Source organism: Bombyx mandarina, chromosome 06 (assembly GCF_030267445.1).
Source record: "Bombyx mandarina strain Sakado chromosome 06, ASM3026744v2".
Lineage (NCBI taxonomy): Eukaryota > Metazoa > Arthropoda > Insecta > Lepidoptera > Bombycidae > Bombyx > Bombyx mandarina.
In genome coordinates, this window is record NC_143213.1 from 4,080,278 (window position 1) to 4,101,763 (window position 21,486).

Consider the following 21,486-nt stretch of genomic DNA (forward strand, 5'->3'; position numbering starts at 1 on the left):
GTAGGACCTCTTGTGAGTCCGCGCGGGTAGGTACCACCACCCTGCCTATTTCTGCCGTAAAGCAGTAATGCGTTTCGGTTTGAAGGGTGGGGCAGCCGTTGTAACTACTTGAGACTTTAGAACTTACCTCAAGGTGGGTGGCGCATTTACGTAGTAGATGTCTATGGGCTCCAGTAACCACTTAACACCAGCTGTGAGCTCGTCCACCCATGTAAGCAATAAAAAAAAATTTTTTTATCGAAGCTCTATTAGCACAGTAGATTTTTTAGGTTATTCATAATGGTTTGTATGGAACTCGGTAGCTAAAATACCGCCTTTTTTTAATTACCTGAATTCTCATAGTTACCATTTCATCCAGCGTAGTCCTTTTTTATTACCCATTCTGTTGGCTATCTACTTTGCTAAATAAAAAGAAATTAGATCATATTGAAATGAACTTGAACAGAATTAGAAAAGAAAATAAAAAAAACTTTATACTATTATCTGGCACTTTATTGTACGAAAAGATATTTACAATAAATCATACATATCAAATACTTTTGTTCCTTACATAAAATATATTTATTAATACGAGTTGCTCACTTTTTTTCCTGTTCTAATATAATTTTTGTACCGCCAAAACGATTGGCGCTTAAAACGCCAAAAGAGGCAAGAAAACGAAATTGAATAAAATAAAAACTTTTCCTTTAACGATATTTTTTTTAAATCCGTGGAAGCACATAATAATATCACATTCTTTTAAATCCGAGCAACATTCAACAAATAAACTTAAGGTATACTTGGGTTAATTTAATTATTTTCGTTAATATTATTAAAGGCAGTGTAACTAATCTTGAGTTACACTGTTTCTTTCATGTTTCTTTATTGGTTCTTTCATTTGAAAAAAATAAATGAAAATGACGTAGGTATAACGGTCTAATTATTCCTAATCCTAACATACATCACGTTTATTATTAAAGTCTGTTTCTGATGAAATTAAGTCATTAATTCCTTACAATCATTAGTCTAATCTTATGCACTTACGTACTTAAATGTTTGGATCGTGTTACTGCCATATATTGTTTTTTGTGTAACATAATATGGTTAGTCAATTACATACCTAACTCAATTTTTTTTAGAATATTTGCATTTAATTCATACATTTCTTACAATACATACCAATCCTAACCTAATATGAATATCTAAATTTTTTATGAATTAATACTAAACAATATATAAGGTTTAATATAGTTAAAATAACATTTATGAACTAAAAACACTTTTTAATGAAATGTTGTAATGTTTAAATTTTAATTATAAAGAGCCACTCGAAGGAGATCCACACCTTATTGTGACAGTACGTAGGTACTGCGAATGTAAGTGTAAATTATAAATATTTTGACTTAAAGTTTATCAGTATATACCTAAATTTTTTTATTAAATAAAATGTTTTTATCTTCTTTTCTAAAGTTTTCAAGGTTCCGGACATAATAAAACAAGTTTGCGATTTAATATTGTCAGTTGTTATTTCAGATCATTCATAATTTCAAAGGTTATTTACAAACAATCAAAATAATTTTAAAAAGCGTCCGTAGGTACCTACTGGTAGAACCAATATTTTATGGTTTGATTGATTTAACTTTAATAATTTAAAATCGCCTTATATTTTAAATGGTCGTTAAATTGGTCCATGGATTTTAAAAAGAATACTGTAATGGCACCACTAGCACAAAAATAATACCGCAAATTGTGCCAAAGGTAAGGTTATCTTCGAATCCAGTGTACAACTGAGATGAATATTGCTTTGTTGGTCGACTGTTTAATTACCCTGATTATTGCAACACGGACTTAGTGTTTGATTCCCTATCAGAAGTAGTATCTTTGCGAAAGATATATATTGAGTCCCGAATACCAATAGTCATTTAGATAAATCATTACTTATTTATGTTTCGGCACTTTCGCATTGGTGTAACGAAATTGTTCTCGAAAACGAAAATGAGCCCTTCATTTTATGTGTTGTACGCAATTTTACACTGGAAAATCGTAAAGGCACCGTCGTATCCCGAACGCGAGGTTCGAACTGCAATCGTGTTATTGCAGGCGCGTAAAACTTACTAAAATTGTTTGGCTTTGTAAACAAAAAAATACATTTTCCAAAATTTTTTAAACACAATTTTAGACACAATTTGTTTTTAAAAAATTCTCGAAGATGTCCAAGCAACAACGAAATCAAATGCATTTCGGTAACCTTAAAAAAATCTGACACGGAGGAATATCTTGCACTGAATTCTTATCTATTGTATATACTGTCTATGATAGTGTATATCTGGTGGAAATGCGGCCGCTTATCAGGCTCATACTCCCAGCACCTCAGCATAAGTGCGTACACGTCTTCGGGACATCCTTCCGGTGCTGGCATACGATATCCTAGAACAAACAAGTTAGTGGTTAGTATACATTTAAGTGAAACTAATAGATTATTAGGTCTTTTTTGGGATGGACGGAATATGGTTTACCCGAAGTGGTTGCCGCTTAACCAGGAGGGAGACTACTAGGAACAGCCTAAGTGCCTTCCCAATAAGGCTTGATCAAGGTCAGTTCTTTTTACGATTGCATTTATAACCGGATCGAAATAGGATACGAGAATAAAATATATGGTATTACTGCTATATCCAATTCCCCGATCTACCCGATGTGCACACGAAATTTCATGAGAATAGGTTGAGCCACTTCGGAGGAGTTTGGCAACAAACACCGCGACACGAAAATTTTATATCTTAGATTAACAAAATTCGCGCGACCTTCAGTAGGTCGTCAGTAGACCTCATAGGATGCCTGCATATTCTGCGTTTTGTAGTGCATAGCAATTCACTGGTTGTAGGTGGCATAAGACCGATGCTGTGGCGAACCTTGGGTGAGGTCTATGTCCAGCAATGGACTGATGATGATGATGAACATAATCGAAAGAAGCTTACCGGTATCGATTTTTTCTCTAGCCCTTGAATTGCTCATTCCCGCGTATGGCGTGTCTCCCTTTGCAAATATTTCCCACATCAATACTCCGTAACTCCATACATCACATAGCGAAGTGTATTTTCCTGAAAATTTGAAGATCATTAAGCGAGAATCATATAATTGTTTGTTTAAAATAAATGTGTCAATCAAAATTAAAACAACATGTAATAAAATGTAGAGAATGTATGTGTTACTTTTAAATCGTTTGCCTTGTACCTACACATCATTTTAAATCCTACCAAATGAAACGTACCTACATATTTAAATAAAAATATACAACATATAGGAAAATGAAATAATAAAATAAACTATTTTTTTTTTTTTTATTGCTTAGCTGTGTGGACGAGCTCACAGCCCACCTGATGTTAAGTGGTTACTGGAGCCCATAGACATCTACAACGTAAATGCGCCACACACCTTGAGATATAGTTCTAAGGTCTCAGTATAGTCACAACGGCTGCCCCACCCTTCAAACCGAAACGCATTACTGCTTCACGGCAGAAATAGGCGGGGCGGTGGTACCTACCCGTACGGACTCACAAGAGGTCCTACCACCAGTATATTTAATAAAATATGCTAAAATAAAGTAAAATATATAGACAAACCGAAATTCAATGCCTCAGGTGCCGTCCACTTAATAGGTATTTGTTTCATTCCTCCGGAAACTATGTACTCCTCTTCTTCCCTAGACATGCCAAAGTCTGATATTTTCACAATGTTGTCGTCTCCGACGAGACAGTTTCTGGCGGCGAGGTCGCGGTGAATGCAGTTCTTGGACTCGAGGTAGCGCATGCCCCCCGCCGCGTCCCGGCACATCGCCATCAGCGTGCGAGAACTAAGCGCAGCTGCCCTCGTACGGAGGTATGTGAGAAGAGAACCTCCTAGAAGAAATATTGGGTGAACTATTTAAAAAACTACCACAACCATAGACCTTCTTTGTAGCCATTATAGACAGACGAGCTCTTTATATTTGAAATATGTATGTAACCTACTATTTGCATGGAATAAAAGGCTTATTATTATTATAGACTAGCTGACCCGGCAGACTTCGTAGTGCCTCAATCGATAAATAAAAGACCTAAACTTTTGTATAAAATAAACATAAAACAAACAAAAGGAATCCGTCCGACGGGGGACACATCAAAGGAAAAACAAAATTGTTATTTTTATTTAATTCCGAGCATTTTCATATTTATCTACTGTTACCGAGTCCTGGCAACCCCCGATCGAGAGCCAGCGCTAAAACTATAAAAACGATCCCTCGCTGCGCCTTTGCCTAACTCTCAGACACAGCCCACTGAGTTTCTCGCCGGATCTTCTCAGTGGGTCGCGTTTCCGATCCGGTGGTAGATTCTGCGAAGCACGACTCTTGCTAGGGTTCGTGTTAGCAACGTCATCAGGTTTGAGCCCCGTGAGCTCACCTACAAAAGTTAGGGTTACGCTGATATAGCCTCTCAAGGCTCTCAGCTTAGGTAGGAAAAAATAAAAAAAAGCCTTTGCCTCTTTTTTGTGCGTGGCGTTCGCGTGTGCGGTTCTTGTTGAAACATGTTTGGTTCTTGTGTAATTTTAACAGTTTTCGTTAATAGTAAATTGAAATCATTTTGTTAGAAGTTTTGTTAATTCAGTGAAATATAATTAGGCCAGTTCTGTGTTATTTATTTCTTTTTGTTAACTACCTCACTTCTGGTCGAGAATACTACCTATTAAGCCTTCTCAGGACCTCCACATACAATTCAAGACCAAAATTTGCCAAATCGGTCCATCTGTTCTCGAGTTTTAGCGAGACTAACGAACAGATAACGAATAGATAGCAGATAACATACGGCTCACCTGCTGCTTAGTGGTTACCGTCGCTTATGGACGTCAGAAATGCCAGAAGCATCTGCCTACCAAAAGCTTTTCAACTCCTTTACTTTAAATAGATAAACGAGCCCACAGCCGTCCTCGCATTAACTTATTACCAAAACCCATTCATATAACAACATAAAAGCCGCCACGTAGTTGTAAAACGTCGAATGGAAGTTTCAATATTACTTAAAATTCTACTGAACAATATATTACTGACTAAATAGACCTATCTCATAATTATTTCGTCATATGTATGCACGACTTCCCTCATTATCTATACTAATATTATAGAGGAAAGATTTGTTTGTTTGTTTGTATTGAATAGGCTCCGAAACTATTGAACCGATTGGAAAGATTCTTTCACAGTTTGGAAGCTACACTATTCCCGAGTGACATAGGCTATAATATTTTTTGAAAAAATTTGGGATCTTTACTAAAACTCCAATAATGTAATCCAAGGTGTAAAAAAATTACCTAAAATATTCTTTACATCGCGTGCCCTACAAAAACTATTGATGGTAGAATAAAATAATGTACTACGACTTTGTAGAACACATTATTATTTACAAAAAGTGTCGCGACAGCTTATGTCTAACTATTATAGTTATGTCGCAATAAGTGTTCTTTTATTTTAAAAAATAAATGCCAAATATCGTTTTTTTTTTTTTTGTTAAAGACCCGAGCGGAGCCGGAGCGGGTCGCTAGTTATAATATATATTGGTTATATGATAATAGACGTTAAAAAGTGGAAAGCCGAATTGTGATGCATTGAAAACAAAACTGACAAAACACAGCGCACGATAACTCACTGAACAGACCCAAATCACATTGATCTCGATAACGGGTGGATTGTTTCGACGATTTGTAAGGAAATGTACGTAAGCTAAACAAGTAGTACATTAATAAAAATCTAGTCGTTTAACTGCGTAAACAATTAATAATTTTCCTGGTTGAATATCTAAATAGATTCAAACTACCATTACTACGTTCGATTTAGTATAAATAGATGTGATCAGTAAGTCCGTAACTAATTATTTATTTGTTTATGTATTCATCACTATCATAACTTTAATAGTCCTTTTCACATCAATGTAAAATGCGGATATGTTTTTAAATATGTATAAATGATGTAAAAGAGTGCCTGTACGGCCCAATTGTAAAAAAATATATGAAACGAACACTTAAGAAAATAATTAAACATTATTAGGTGGGCTTTAAACTTAACCATGAATATTTATTCTGACTATGCAACCGTTGACTGTGCTTCACGCTCTTCTCCAATTTTTACACTTCCACCCACATGGAAAACTGTATTTATGTAGTAATCTGAACCCACACGTCCAGTGTCTAAATATACGAATGACACAGACTTCCAGCTTACCCGCTCAAATTTCAATACGAGACATTATTTAAACAAAACAAATTAGTCCCTAATATAGCTCTCACTCATCTAGACGATAATGTATGCGCCAAATTCTAGTCTATTTTAATTTACATAATAATATATCAGTGCAGTTATTTATCAGTAGATAGATGTATTCGATTTCAAGCCATTTGACTTCATCTATAGTAGTTCCGTTCCGTTGTCCGCGATGGACACCTAAACTACTGAACCGATTTTAACTTTTTTTTAAATATGTGTTTTGTTCCAACTTAGGCCATAGGATGGGTTTTTTTTCGATTAATGGTCGAAATATTTATTAGTTAACAATAAAATTATTTCATATGTTGATTATTGCTATTAATTGCAAATTTCATAACTCTAAAACAGATGGCGCCTTAAATCAGTTTTTGCAGACAATTGTAATACTGTCTGACATTAATATCTCATAGATAGCGCTATGTTAAAAATACCAACGTTTCACATAAGTTACAATTTAATGGCATAAACACCATGTGTTGCTGAGGCTAAAGTATAAGTGAAATTTATTTCGTAGTAAACGCAATACAGTGAAATCCAGTAGTTCTTACTTTGTTAATTTTTGGTATTAGCTAGCCGGCCACGTGTTATTGAGTAACAAAAACCTTAGCCACGGCAACGTGTGGCCGGGTCTGCTAGTGTCAATATAAAACATTATTTACATTTATGGCTGTAATCACCATTATGTGTAAGTTTTAATTGGATACCTAACCGTCGATTCAATGACGAAGGATTATGTTTTTTGGGAAATTAGGCAACTGCTTTCTTTGGCAAGCGCACGCATGCCATTGAATTGTAACTAGCTGCGGCACTTTTCAACTCAATAGGATAAACAAACAAAAATAGAATTTCCTGTTTTGTGCAATAGAGTACTGAAAAGATATATTCAAGCAATTTTGATTCGTTAGATTTACTTTTGCTTTTATTAATAATACCCATTAGTAATGTGAGTACTTAAAATAATTCGAAAATCTCTTAAAATAAATAAACAACTCGATACGCATAAAAATTCTGTTAAAAAACAATTACTGTCATTAGAGAGAGAGAGAGAGTATTCTTTATTGTACACCAAAAAAACAAATAAACAGTGCGATACATTAAACACAAAAAGTACAATTGGCGGTCTTATCGCTAAGAGTTATTGTCATTATGTACAGAAAACGAATAAACGAACCAAACACTCGAAAATTGTTTCAGTCCATTACACTATCCCGTTTTAAACATGTCGATATTTTGCAGATGTAGAACTTAAGACGCAGATATGTCCATATTATATGTGACGTATTATCAATTTGCAGTAAAATCGGAATACTCAGATGAACATTAGATAGCCGTTTTAATTTAAAAAATGTTCTAGAGAATGATATCATAAGGTCTTTGCGTGAACACTACCTAAAGTGTAATCACTAAACACCAGGTGAGACGTATGTTCGTCTATCTATCTATTTAAATAAAAATAAATTGCTGTTCGTTAGTCTCGCTAAAACTCGTGAACAGGTGGACCGATTTGGCTAATTTTGGTCTTGAATTACTTCTGGAAGTCCAGAGAAGGTTTAAAAGGTAAATAAATTTATATGAAAATGCTCGGAATTCAATAAAAATAATAATTTTGTTTTTCCTTTGATGTATCCCCCGTCCGACGGATTCCTTTTGTTTGTTTTAAAGTTTATTTTATACAAAAGTTTAGGTCTTTTATTTATCGATTGTGGCACTACGAAGTCTGCCGGGTCAACTAGTAAGCAATAAAAATCATAATATTATTCTGGAAATTATAATAATTTGTACCTGAAACGAGCTCCATGACAATCATAATGGGTTGCTTCTGTACGGCGATGCCAATAAGCCGGACGATGTTAGGGTGCTGGTACTGCTTGAGGATCCGTCCCTCCTGTAGGAACGTCCGCTTCTGCTCCTCTGGTAGCGCAACCCTACACGTCTTCACGGCTACCTCCTGTCCTGTCGTCTTCAGACGCGCTTTATACACGTCACCGAAATTACCCTGTTCGAGAAATTTCACCATATTGTTACGCCATCTATCGCCGAATAGTCGAACGAACATCGAAGGATCTAGTAGCACCTAGAACGCTGGAGAAGTACAAAGCCATCTATTGTCAGATAGCGGAAACATAACATTAGAGATGAGTGTAAAAAAAAAGTCGTTTTTGGAACGAAGTTCCTTATGGGACGATACGGAGAGGTATCCTAACCGAGAAAAAGCGTCCGTAACGTAATTTTTTTATTAGTAATGCACACAGTGTACGGCTTAACTTTGTAATAACGTTCAAAAATAACATATTTTTTTATCATTCATTGACCACGATCTCAGAGCGTTCGTTTGCGCAATACACTAACTCTTATGCAAACAACCGTGAATGAAGTGTACAACAATAAGTTCGCACGTTACCGAATGACCGTGGGTTGTTGCGAAACCTCCAGTTCTATTTTCTTTATACCTCGAATAGAACTTAAAATTAATATTTTTATAATAAGGAACTTCGTTCCTATCCGGTGTTCCACGACACCACACATCTTTTTATTTTATTATTTAGTTGATACAACCCAATATCGATCTTACCCTTCCAATCTTATCGAGCAGTTGTACATCATCGTTGTTGAGTTCCCAGTTCTCTCTGGGCACCGCGCGCCGCAGTAACGCGCCCGAACGCGCCGTCACGGGCACGCCGCTAGCCCTCTGCCACGCTATCAGCTCGGCCACGGATGGGAACGCTGCTCCTTCGAAACGATAGTGACCCTGGACATAAAAATTAACGGCATGTATACCAATCCGAAAAAGGGCTCTGTACCATCTGCTGGGAACGTGTTGTGAGCTTCTTCGGACACATCATGCGGTCTCCCAGACATGAGTTAGAGAAGCTCATAATTTAGTGTCGCTTAGAGGGCAAACGCGCTCGAATTCGAATAAAATGGAGAAAAAACTTATTTTAAACTTAAACATACCTCTGGCGTGGTCTGTACAATGAAGTGCTTATGCTGTCCCCAGCAAACGGATAACACTAGCTGCCTCGCGTGGTTCCTGGTTGTTTCACGGACTAGGTAGTCTCCGTCACTACGCAACAGCCTCACCACCTCCTCGCGTGGTAATACACCGTGGAACCACTCCTGTTCCACTAGAGAACGCTCTGTCTCACTCACGCTCACCTGAGAAATGTTTTGAAAAAATCTATTTAATTGTAATTGTGAGCATAAAATACGTTATAAGTATTTACTAACTAAGCATAATACAACAAAACAGAACAACGAAAACTGTCACAACAAACACAGGCTCAGACCATGCACGTGAAAGATATTAGCAGTGTCAACATGAAAAATAAAGAACACTTGAAATCGAACACAAAATTATATGCTCGTTATAATGTAACCTCGTATTCCTTTTCGAGTTCCAGCTGTAGTTGTTTCAATCGTTTCTTCCTACGAGGGATCACGTAAGGCGGCGGTAGCTCGGAATGTGTTATGTACATCGAAAACGGATCCATCAACTGTCCAGAATTTTATGATACTTAACGGGTCATGACCTACGCCTAGTTTACTTTGAACCGCACACTAAAACCACGAAATAACGTGGGAAAACAGGATGAAGTGACGCCAATATCTCAATCAGACTGAAACGCGCTCAGACGGTCCGTATGCAATGTTAAGATATATAGAACGTCATAAGCGACTTCACCTTGATTTTGAAACTGAGTTTTAACGTGAGCGGGTGCTATTTTAATTTCATACAAAAGTGTAGGAGAGAAGTTCGTACTGTGCACGGTGACGCGAGAACTCGTGCTAAAATTAGAGACGACGAAAGACCAACGTTTTCTATTTGTTGTTCCGTGCTTCGGTGCGGCGCTGTGGGAGGGTAAGCGTCATGCAACTGGCGCACGCCGCGTCATGCCGCGCGGCCACATCGCTGTTAGTGGCACTCACCACACTGTTACGACAATGATCTACAACGCGACTCCTTCGCTTCCTCGTCGCGTGAACACGACAATGCACATAAACATCGAGGCGTTTTTTCAAGCGACGCTTCACAACTCTGATCCGTTTGCAACGTCGAGTTTGTACGGTTACCGTGTCCGCGGGGCCCTCACTGCTGCTCCGATAAGTCTTTGGCGGTAAAGCGGGACTAGACGGTGCTGACTTTCGTCGGAAAGGTCGTATGAATAGTCTGAAGAACGGCTTCGGAGGAATTATCGAGTGGAGGTGCAACCGTAACGCATCCATTGACGTTTTCGAGTCAAAAGATGATCGATCCTGACGGTTGAACATTAATTATAAGTAGTGGTAGCCCAGCGATCGAAATTCGACCATTATCTATACATATAAATAAAATTAAAGTGTCTGTTTGTAGTATTGAAATAACCGCTTTTTACTACATCCATATGAATATATAACTAGTCAGGTCATAAGTATTGTCACACAGTAAAAACTTTTCTTTTAGAATGCTGGCCACAAAAAAGTTTATTGAATTCGAATTTCGAATTGTTCATGAAAATAAAAATGTATACTTTTAGAATTTTACTCATTTTTAAATATGGAGTGGACGCTTAAAGAAGACCGTGTTGCAGTTATTGCGTTGCATCGTTGCGGTTACGCGCCAATTAAAATTTTTAACATACTGAAAAATTTGAATATAACCAAAAGATTCGTTTGTCGTACCATCAAACGATACAATGAAGACTCTAGTGTAGATGACAGGTCAAGAAGTGGTCGCCCTCGGTCTGTTAGGACTCCAGCAGTGATAAAAGCTGTGAAGCCGCGAATTCAAAGAAATCCCAAACGTAAGCAGAAACTGTTGGCCCTTCAGATGGGGTTAAGCAGAACCACGGTGAAAAGGGTGTTAAATGAAGACTTAGGGCTTCGGGCATATCGAAGAAAAACAGGACATCGTTTGAATGCTCGTCTAATGGACCTGAGACTGAAGAGATGCCGCGCTTTGTTGAAGCGGTACGCGGGAAAAAAATATCGGGAAATTCTTTTTTCGGATGAAAAATTTTTTACCTTAGAAGAGAGCTACAACAAACAAAATGATAAGGTGTACGCACACAGTAGTGAAGAAGCGAGCAACCGTATTCCGCGTGTCCAACGAGGTCATTTTCCATCCTCGCTCATGGTATGGTTGGGAGTTTCTTATTGGGGCTTAACAGAGGTACATTTTTGTGAGAAAGGTGTAAAAACGAATGCAGTTTTGTATCAAAATACAGTCCTGACGAACCTTGTTGAACCTGTTTCTCATACCATGTTCAATAACAGGCACTGGGTATTTCAACAAGATTTGGCGCCAGCTCATAGAGCGAAGAGCACACAAGACTGGCTGGCTGACGCCGCGTGAAATCGACTTCATCCGGCACGAAGACTGGCCCTCCTCCAGTCCAGATTTGAACCCGTTAGATTACAAGATATGGCAACACTTGGAGGAAAAGGCGTGCTCAAAGCCTAATCCCAATTTGGAGTCACTCAAGACATCCTTGATTAAGGCAGCCGCCGATATTGACATGGACCTCGTTCAAGCTGCGATAGACGACTGGCCGCGCAGATTGAAGGCCTGTATTCAAAATCACGGAGGTCATTTTGAATAAACTTTAGTGTCATAAGAATCTATGTTTTGTTAAGTTCATTTTGGTATATGAATGGTTACATCATGAATAAACTGGTTTCAATTATTTTACATTAAACATGTGACAGAATTTATGACCTGACTAGGTATACGAAGCGAAGCGGTAGGCTATATTCCTCGGCCTTTTGTAAAACCTGCCGCAGCGTGTGCCTTGTATTTTTTTATTAGATGGGTGGACGAGCTCACAGCCCACCTGATGTCAAGTGGTTACTGGCTGCCCATAGACATCTACAAAGTAAATGCCGCCACCCACCTTGAGATATGAGTTTTAAAGTCTCAGTATACTTACAACGGCTGCCCCGCCCTTCAAGCCGAAACGCATTACCTACCCGTACCTACCCGTGCGGATTCTACCACCAGTCAATTAGTCCAGTCAAACAGTTTATTATTATCATCTGCAAATATCGGAATACGTTACCTGATGATCGGGAGAGCTTCCGTCTAAGCTGTCAACGCCGACTGTCTCGGCCGACAGATCCGGGCAGCCGCTGGGTGCTTCTTCACATCCTAGTTCGGCCAACGCGGATCGTATCATCTCCGCTTGTTTCGCACATTTGCGTTCTGCTACGCGTAGCTCTAACAACTTTATGGGCTCCGATGTTGTGACGGGAATCGGCGGAGGAGAGTGCCTGTCAAAGAAAATATCAACTGTGAGATTCTTTCAAATAGCTCTTTTTTTTATTAATTGAAATACTTAAAGCCCTATGTCTAATACACTAACAAAATCAGGACTCTTCATACTTTGACTATCCCTAGATTAAAAATCGCGCAATAAAAATCAAACCAAAATTATAATTTGCGTAATTTCTGGTGCTAGGGCGTCTTGTGAGTCCGCACGGGTAGGTACCACCACTCTGCCTAGTTCTGCCGCGAAGCAGTAATGCTTTTCGGTTTAAGGGTGAGGCAGCCGTTCTACTGTAAAAACTGAGAACTCATATCTCAAGGTACATGGCGACATTTACCCATTTACCCACCTAAGCAATAACAAAATGTAGTACTTACACCGTTACCCGCCACCCCGTGTACTTATCATAGGTAATATTGGGATTTTGACAAAAAGCTTTCCTGAAGGACTAACAACAATTGCACCGGAGTTTTAAGTTAATCAGATATACCATTTTGGAGAGCATTGATCACGAACAAAGACAAAAATATTTATTTTCATAATTACTAGTAATTAATATAATTGGAAGTAGATTAATTTGTAACAAAAAATAAACATTCTTGAACTGAATTTCTTTTATATATCCATCGACATACCTGTCGATTCCATTTACGCCGTTCGTGAGTCCGGTATTGTTGTTTTTGCAAACCCCATTCCCTATTATTTCTGGTCCCTGCAAAGCGGTCTGTTTCTCTCTGTTGTCCTGCAATGTTGCCTCCAGTTCTGTGAGTTTCTCCTTCAGCCACTCAACTGTGAGATTATCGACTGTCAGTTGATTTGGTTGTAATTTACCGCTCGTGTCTTCCACTAGGCTTTCGTCAAATGTAAATATCACTGGTGTCGATGGAGGCGATCTGGGAAAGAATAAAATAATAATTTAATAATGAAATGCAATAAAAATCGATTGTAGCCTTTTGTTTACAAATACAGCTAGATTTACGGACAAAACATAAAGCAGAAAAGTATACAAATTAACTTAAATGAAAAGGCAAAGAGGTAGGTATACAAATACGAGTATGATTTAGCTGATATTTCGATCACTGATTTTCTGTCAACCTCATGTGGGATTCGTAGTTTGGGCCGCCATGTGTTAGGTACTTCTTGCAACTCAGGTAGAGTATGTAATGAACAAAAATGTTTCTCTTTCACACACGATTTAATAAAACATTCATAAAACATTGGCCGTAGTTAGACTGGCTTCGCTTTTCCTACATTGCAAACGGTTGTCACAAGGTGCCTATTTTATTTGTATTGAATTTGTTTTTACTTAATTGAATATGTATTCACTAACATAGTTTTCAAGAATAATTGTAACTGTTATGACTAATGTTTGCTTAATGATCAGTAATTTGACCATTATCCGACACAATAGAATTTAGATTAATTTTATATATTACATTTTCTTTTGTCTCTACACTATCGTTTCAAAAAATTACTATGTGCTATATTATTTATTTACGATTTAACACAAAAGATTGTCAATAGGTACTGAACCAAATAATTATTGAATTTATATAAGAAAGCGAATATATGTTTCTGTAACCTGAAATGAGGTGATAAAAGCAACAAATTGTATATAGGAGGGTGAGTATATATGTAGGTACCTAAGTTTGTGCGCGTTCTTCTTTTGACTAGTAATATATCTTAATTATCGAGAATGGATAGAATACGGAATGAACATGTTAGAGAAAGTCTGAAAGTGACACCTGTGACAGAGAAGCTGAGAAGTACGCGTTTGGGATGGTATGGATATGTGATGAGACGAAATGAAAATGAGGTTGGTAAGAGAGTGATAACTATGAATGTGGAAAGACATAGAGAAAGAGGTAAACCTAAGAAGAAATGGATGGATTGCGTGAAAGACGATATGTGTAAGAGAAGAGTGAGCGAAGAAATTGTATATGATAGAGGAGTGCGAAAGGAGAAAACATGTTGCAAAGACCCCAGGTGACTGGGAGAAGGGCAGGAGAATGATGATGATATCGTAATTAATGATACGTTGTTCGTATATCGATATGCGCACCTTAAAATTAAATAAAAACATTTGTAGTAAAGCAAGTCCGCTAGCGTTAAAATAGAATTCCATTAACTAAATCTGTATGCGAACATTGTATAATTTAATTTTAAACATCGATGGTGTTTGCTAACTGCGGTGAATGTAGTACGATCGGATTCTAAAAACGATAGCAGACATTTATGTTAATTCAGGGTTGCATACTTTCTACAAAATCCTCTTACGGATACGGATTACGATCTAATTTATTTTTCAACGAATCATTTAGAGGAAATACCTACTTCCTTTTCTTACAAACGTCATTTGCGGTAAGATAAATAATGAAGGTCATTAGTTTTAGTGATAAAAATGAAGTCATCGGTTTATTTTTAAGTGATTGTTATTTGGTGTCTAATATCTGAACGGGCTCCGCAGGGATTCGGTAAAGATTGTTGTTGAAAATAATCGTTATTGGCCGTCTGATTATCTATAACGGAATAGGAGATTCCATCTCGAAGCTGTTTAAATATGGAACGTTGGTTATTAATGACTTATTTAAAATAAAGATAACATTACGTATTTATTATTGCATAATAATGTATGTGAACATTAACAAATTGTTAATCTCAATTGTTCACTATTACTAATGTACCTCGACTTTAGAAGCGAAAGAGCATATCAATGGTTTCAACCTTACCAATTTTAGTTATAGTTATAGCAATCTATAGGATATCTATAGGATTTATTAAAGTAATTCTCATAAAACAGTCTTAGAAGAAAGCTAATTTGCAAAGATTATATCTCAGTTCTGCTTCTTATTTTTCTTTTACTTTTTTTTCGTACCTAATCGTAGGTAACCCACGGAGCCATTCCAACTATGCGCTGACGGATATGTGACCTCATGTTCAGAGAATTTTGTGAAACTGAATGAATATGTGAATATTGTGAAACATATTAAATATTATGTTGCTATTAAACAAGCAATTAGTATTTTAAGTAAATAGTATTTCGAGGTTTTACAAAGAATATTCACACGACTTTATAAAAGGTTCCGAGATTCGTAAGACGAAGAACGTGATCATGACATTTATAAATACTTAGTGCGTGTAGTGAATCTAACTACTAAAAAACCACTTTACGATTTGCGATGCACTGGCCTTTACATTTTATATACAAACAAAATTTGCATTTTACGCATTTTAGAAGTCGTCGTGGCCTAAGGGATAAGACGACCGGTGTATTCGTGTCGAGCGATGCACCGGTGTTCGAATCCCAGGCGGGTACCAATTTTTCTAATGAATTACGTACTCAACAAATGTTCACGATTTACTTCCACGATGAAAGAACAACATCGTGTAATAAAAATGAAACCCGCAAAATTATAAATTGCGTAATTACTGGTGGTAGGACCCCTTGTGAGGCCGCGCAGGTAGGTACCACCGCCCTGCCTATTACTGCCGTGAAGCAGTAATGCGTTTCGGTTTGAAGGGTGGGACAGCCGTTGTAACTATACTGAGATCTTAGAATCTCAAGATGGGTGGCGCATTTACGTTGTAGATGTCTATGGGCTCCAGTAACCACTTAACACCAGGTGGGCTGTGAGCTCGTCTACCCATCTAAGCAATAAAAAATAAATAAAAAATATATTTTATTAAGAACTCACTTGTACTTCTCTAAGAACTCTTTGTACTCGTCTTGAGGCCTCAGATTCTGCACTGTAGTCTCGACTTTGGTCTGGATCTCCCTGAACTTTTCGGTACTATAGTCTGAACGCTGCACTACTTCTAAAAGGATCCCTTTCCTGTTCGAAGAAGTGTGAATAGTAAAATGTATTGTATTAAATCAACAAAAATAGACTATGTAGACTTTCTAGAATATGAGTAATATAAAAATGCAAACAAAAACACAAGTTAATGTTTCAATGTAAAGATTATTAGGATGAATGCGTAGATGATACTTGGTTGCGGTATAATCGCGACCGGCATGGCGGCAGCGTCTTCATTGTGCCTGACTTTTGAGATGTCCACGAACAACATTGACTGCTCACCATCTCACATGGGCTGTTTACTAATTTAATTATCTTAAATTTAATGAAAAAACAGTTTTTTTTTTCGAAATAAAAGGTATTAAACACCGTAATACTAAAAGCTAAAAACTGAAAAACAATTTAACTAGTTACGCTAGAACTAGGACTAGTGATAGAGCCTCTTGTGAGCCCGCACGTGTAGGTTCCACCAACCTGCCTATTTCTGCCCCGAAGAAGTAATGCGGTCCAATTTGAAAGGTGAGGTAACCGTTCCACTAAATAACTGAAGCTGAGAACTCTTGTTTCAAATAGGCGGCGGCATTTGCGTTGTTGATGTCATGTTTATGGCAACAATGATTTGTCTATGACCTTGGAATATATATCATATAAGACCTAGCTTCGGCTTTTTTTAAAAATTATTTCAGAGAATATATAGAGCAGACAAGGCTGTATGGGCTTAGATCCCCTTGCCTTTCCTAACAAGGAAAAATTGTACCAAAAAAAAATTGTCTATGACCACTATTTAAGACCAGATTGGCCGTGAACACGTTCGCTGACTCATCTAAACTTTAAAAAAACCTAATGACCATTGATAATCAGTGAAAATGCAGCAAGAGATCCGATAAAGATAAGTGAATTATTGACCCAGTGACAACGCGCATGATTCTCCTGCTAAATCGCAGATACGAAACCCTAATAATATTCATGCTTAAGCGACAGGATCTTTGTGTTTTGTGGATCAGTAGACACATACCAAGAAGTAGCAGTAGCTTCCCCCTGGCGACGTTGCTGTTCTAAGTCACACATACCAAGAAGTAGCAGTAGCTTCCCCCTGGCGACGTTGCTGTTCTAAAAGCGCAGGGATGGCTGCAGTCCGAAGGGCTCGTTCGCATTCGGTCGCCTCAGCCAACAATAACACATACTCGTTGTGTGCCCGATGAAGTCTCCTGCACGCTTTGCCATATTTGTCTCTCGTCTCATCTAATTTCCTCCCTCCCCTGCTAGTTGGACCTGAAAACCACGATGGAGATTTTTTCTAACTTAGTTGACTTTACAATTGTTTTTATTGCTTTTTTTAGCAGATTAGCGTACGGCCCACCTGATGGTAAGTGGTTACCGTCGCTCATGGACATCAGCAAGCCAAGCCGCTGCTTACAGTTGAATACTCTCCACAAGTCTCGTTTGAAGAAGAACATGTCATAACGCTTGGGAAACACCGTGGAGGGGAGTTCATTCCAAGGCCGGATGGTACGTGGCAGAAAAGATTTTTAGAAACGCACTGTCGATGAACGCAGCGGTTCCAGATTATATTGATGAACTTTGCTCCGATGGCGGCGGGTGTGATGATAAAAAGGAGATGAGGAAATCATCTCGAATAATTCTTCAAAGAGTTTCACATGGAACATATTTCCATAAAAAATTAAACAGTATAAAATAACTGTTTAATACAAACTCTATAAATTAAAAGTAAAATAGACGGTAAGGAGTAATAACTTAACAGCGTTGAAATATGAATTATCAAATATAACTTACATTTGAGATAATTCTCTTCGAACTTGGCCCGCATCTGTTTGTAAGACTCAAGGCACTTTTGGTACTCGCTCTGTTTTCTCTGCACTTCTTCGGATAGCTGCAAACAAGATTATAAATTTATTGGAGTGCTTCGAAATGTCTCCTTTCATCTAAACATCTATCGTTTTCTGATTTAATATCTATTAAAAATGCCGTCAACAGTTGGTTCATTTAAGAGTAATTTTACTGTTGGAAGACCTCTTGTGAGTCCGCACGGGTAAGTACCACAACCCTGCCTATTTCTGCCCTGAAGCAGTAATGCGTTTCGGTTTGAAGGTCGGGGCAGCCGTTCTAACTATACGGAGACCTTAGAACTCATATTATTATGTCAAGGTGGGTGGCTGCATTTACGTTGTAGATGTCCATGGGCTCCTGTAACCCCCCGGTAACACCAGGTGAGCTCGTCCACCCAGATATGCAATAAATAAAAAATTCTTAAAAAAATTAAGTCGTATAAAGTCTTGAATTTGTAATAATAGGCCGGCTGAGCTCTTGTGTCGACTGACAGCGGCAACACTAACTAAAACTATCGTCAGTCAGTTCGGAGATAAATTCAATCAAAAAGAGTAAAAAGGTAAAATGTTCTTCTGAAATATTTGCGGTCATAAAGGTACTTGAAGCTTCGTCAACTCTCGTCTCAAATATTGCTCCCAGTTCTAAAATCCAGCTATCAGTTCTTTTATTTCATTCCATGCGTACTTGCAAATAGGTTATTAAATATGTTATTAAGTATAATAAAAAGATTTAGATAATTTATTACTAAATTCAAGTTCAATAACTATGTGCACCGATTCAGGTAGTCGATTTAAATATATTTATTTCCGTATTTGTACACGTACACCCGTAGGTACTCTTATCATTTCCGTAAATTTGGCCCAAAATAAAAAGCATATTGAAACAGCTGTGCTACATCCTACAAAGAACGTTTCTTTTAGATTAATTTAGAATTCATCAGCTAATATGTGTGGGACGAACAATACGTATCTAAGATCTAAAGGTTATGAATTTTAATGTAAGCAGTTTCATTTTCTTGTACATAGTTACACCAGCATGCCAGCTTTTTTTGTTTTCAGAAGACGTCCATTTGATTTATCTAGTTAATAGGTAGCCTCGACAAAAATAGGATAGCCTCGACAACTGTACAGATTTCAAAAAGGCGAAAAACAATGGAATATTTGAAATAGGTACGGGATTAAAACGTAAACCTATGGAAGCGCGTCTTAAATTAACCACAAAAACCTCTTTTCTCTAGAACGTATTGAATATCTTCCTTGTCTAGAAACTTCAACGCTGCAGGTCACGGCCACACTGTGACATCACTTTCTCTCTAATGATGTCACACATTCGACGTTCCACAACATCTATTTAGTATACTTTTTAACGTTCTCGATAACGTAAAAGTTAACTCAAATTTGTATAGAGTTGGAGGGTTTGCCGCTAGGAGCGCTGTTTCCATTGCTTACAAATTTGAGTTGAACTTTTGAAGAATGTTAAAAAACTTGCACTAAACACATAGAAACACAACACGATTTTGTGTGATACGGATCTTGTGAGATAAGTGAGCATGTTTTTATGTATTTATATTGCAATATCGAGATCGATCTGCAGCGTTTGCGGTAAAAAAAATACGAATGTATATTAATGAAGATACGGCACGCCTGGTTTATTTTAGTTATTTTCATAGTGTTATGTCCTATGGCATTTTGCTATGGGGCAATGCTGCCGATGTCGAAACGATTTTCATCCTGCAGAAGAGGGCTATTCGTGCTATTTATAATATGCACCCGAGGGAATCCTTGAGGGACAAGTTTAAGGAAATCAAAATTCTAACTTTAGCGTCCCAATACATTTTTGAAAATTTATTGTACGTGCGTAAAAACATTGAAGAATTCCCCAGAGTCTGCGATTTGCACAATGTGAACACTAGGAACAAACATAGGCTTGCGTTGCCGGTGGCTCGAATTAAGAAAATAAGCAACTCTTTTAGGGGGCTGGGTGTACAGCTTTTCAACAAGATCCCACTAAACGTTCAACTACTACCTGTTCATAGATTTAAGAAAACTGTTAAGGAACGTTTGTGCAACAAGGCATATTATAAAGTTAAGGATTATTTACTAGATGGCACTACGTGGGAATGAGGCGCTCGCTCCTGGCCTTTTCATTTTTCATTATTATTTTTTTTTTTTAGACTTGTTTTTTCTTTTATTGTGAATATTTCTATTTATTTAAAAAAAAGAAAATATTTGAGAAAAAACAAAAAAAAAAAAGCCCGCTGAGTTTGTTTCGCCGGTTCTTCTCAGGACTGTGGCTTTTTTTGGAACCGGTGGTAGAGTTAACATTGTTATTTGTATTTTGACATTCAACAAGTGTGTCATACTGACATCTAAGTTGAAATAAATGATTTTGAATTTGAAAATTTGAATTAGAGGTGAAAAACTATGTGGGTTAAGCGACGTTTCATTTAATACGCGACATTTAAATATCTTTGTAACTAAATGTCCGTTTTATTTGGTATTAGTATCAAAAATAACGGCCGTCTGGTGTAGTGGTAAGTGACATGGTCACTACACAAGGGGGTCGCGGGCTCGAATCCCGCCAAGGGAAGATATTTGTATGATAAATATAAATGTCTTTTCCAGGGTTATGGATGTATATTAAATATATGTATGTGTATAATAAAAATCTTACATTTATTTCCGTTATCTGGTACCAGTAACACAAGTTCTTTACGAACTTATCACGGGACCAGTTAACGTGGTGTGATAGCTAAAAAAAAAAAATTCGATGCTGTTAATTTAACTGCAGTTAAGTTTACCCCGTTCAATATTTTTTTATATAATTTTTTTTTCCAAATTATAAACTTTAAAAAGCTCTTCTGTAGAGTTTCAAAAATGTCGTTTAAACAAAAAAAAGTCTTTCACCCCTCGATATCTATCTCTATTATAAACTTAAAACGAACGTTAAATAAATCTTATTTAATTCAAGAAATTGAATTTGATGATTACCCTATTCAGCTTTCATCAAAATTTTCTCACGGCCATTTCTGTGTCTGCTAATTAAATAAAGACATGATGACACCAACTCAATGTTTTCAACAGTTATTAGTACGCTGTTCCGTGTTTTACAACCGTCATTATTAACAATTAAACGCTAATCTTAAATTACAACTTGTACCGTAGCATCAAGTGTATATGCATACAAAAAAAAAACTGTTTGTCCATGCAGTGTTTGGTTTTGCTTATAGTTCTCGTTTTATTTTATAACATCATTGCGGTAAGTTATGTTATGAGGAAATAATATAAGTGGGTCCAAAATTTTATTTTATTCGTAGCGACTTTTCTTTAATGAT

The 21,486-nt window shown here is 37.2% G+C and overlaps 1 protein-coding gene across 2 annotated transcripts in view; it reads right to left on the reverse strand.

Moving 5' to 3' along the window:
- Positions 1-470: 470 nt before the first annotated feature.
- FER (tyrosine-protein kinase Fer) overlaps positions 471-21,486 on the reverse strand; it is a 51,971-nt gene continuing 30,955 nt past the window's right edge. Inside the window, exons 3-14 of one of the 2 annotated variants that reach the window (XM_028170317.2) lie at positions 18,099-18,195; positions 17,375-17,576; positions 16,203-16,340; positions 13,143-13,400; positions 12,301-12,511; positions 10,337-10,519; positions 9,221-9,421; positions 8,838-9,014; positions 8,048-8,261; positions 3,600-3,875; positions 2,955-3,077; positions 471-2,406 (exon numbers count right to left, since the gene is read on the reverse strand). In XM_028170317.2, coding sequence (XP_028026118.2) covers positions 2,270-2,406; positions 2,955-3,077; positions 3,600-3,875; positions 8,048-8,261; positions 8,838-9,014; positions 9,221-9,421; positions 10,337-10,519; positions 12,301-12,511; positions 13,143-13,400; positions 16,203-16,340; positions 17,375-17,576; positions 18,099-18,195 — 2,217 coding nt within the window. In that variant the 3' untranslated portion in view covers positions 471-2,269. The remainder of the gene's footprint in view (positions 2,407-2,954; positions 3,078-3,599; positions 3,876-8,047; positions 8,262-8,837; positions 9,015-9,220; positions 9,422-10,336; positions 10,520-12,300; positions 12,512-13,142; positions 13,401-16,202; positions 16,341-17,374; positions 17,577-18,098; positions 18,196-21,486) is intronic. The other variant, XM_028170318.2, reaches the window with a different exon arrangement.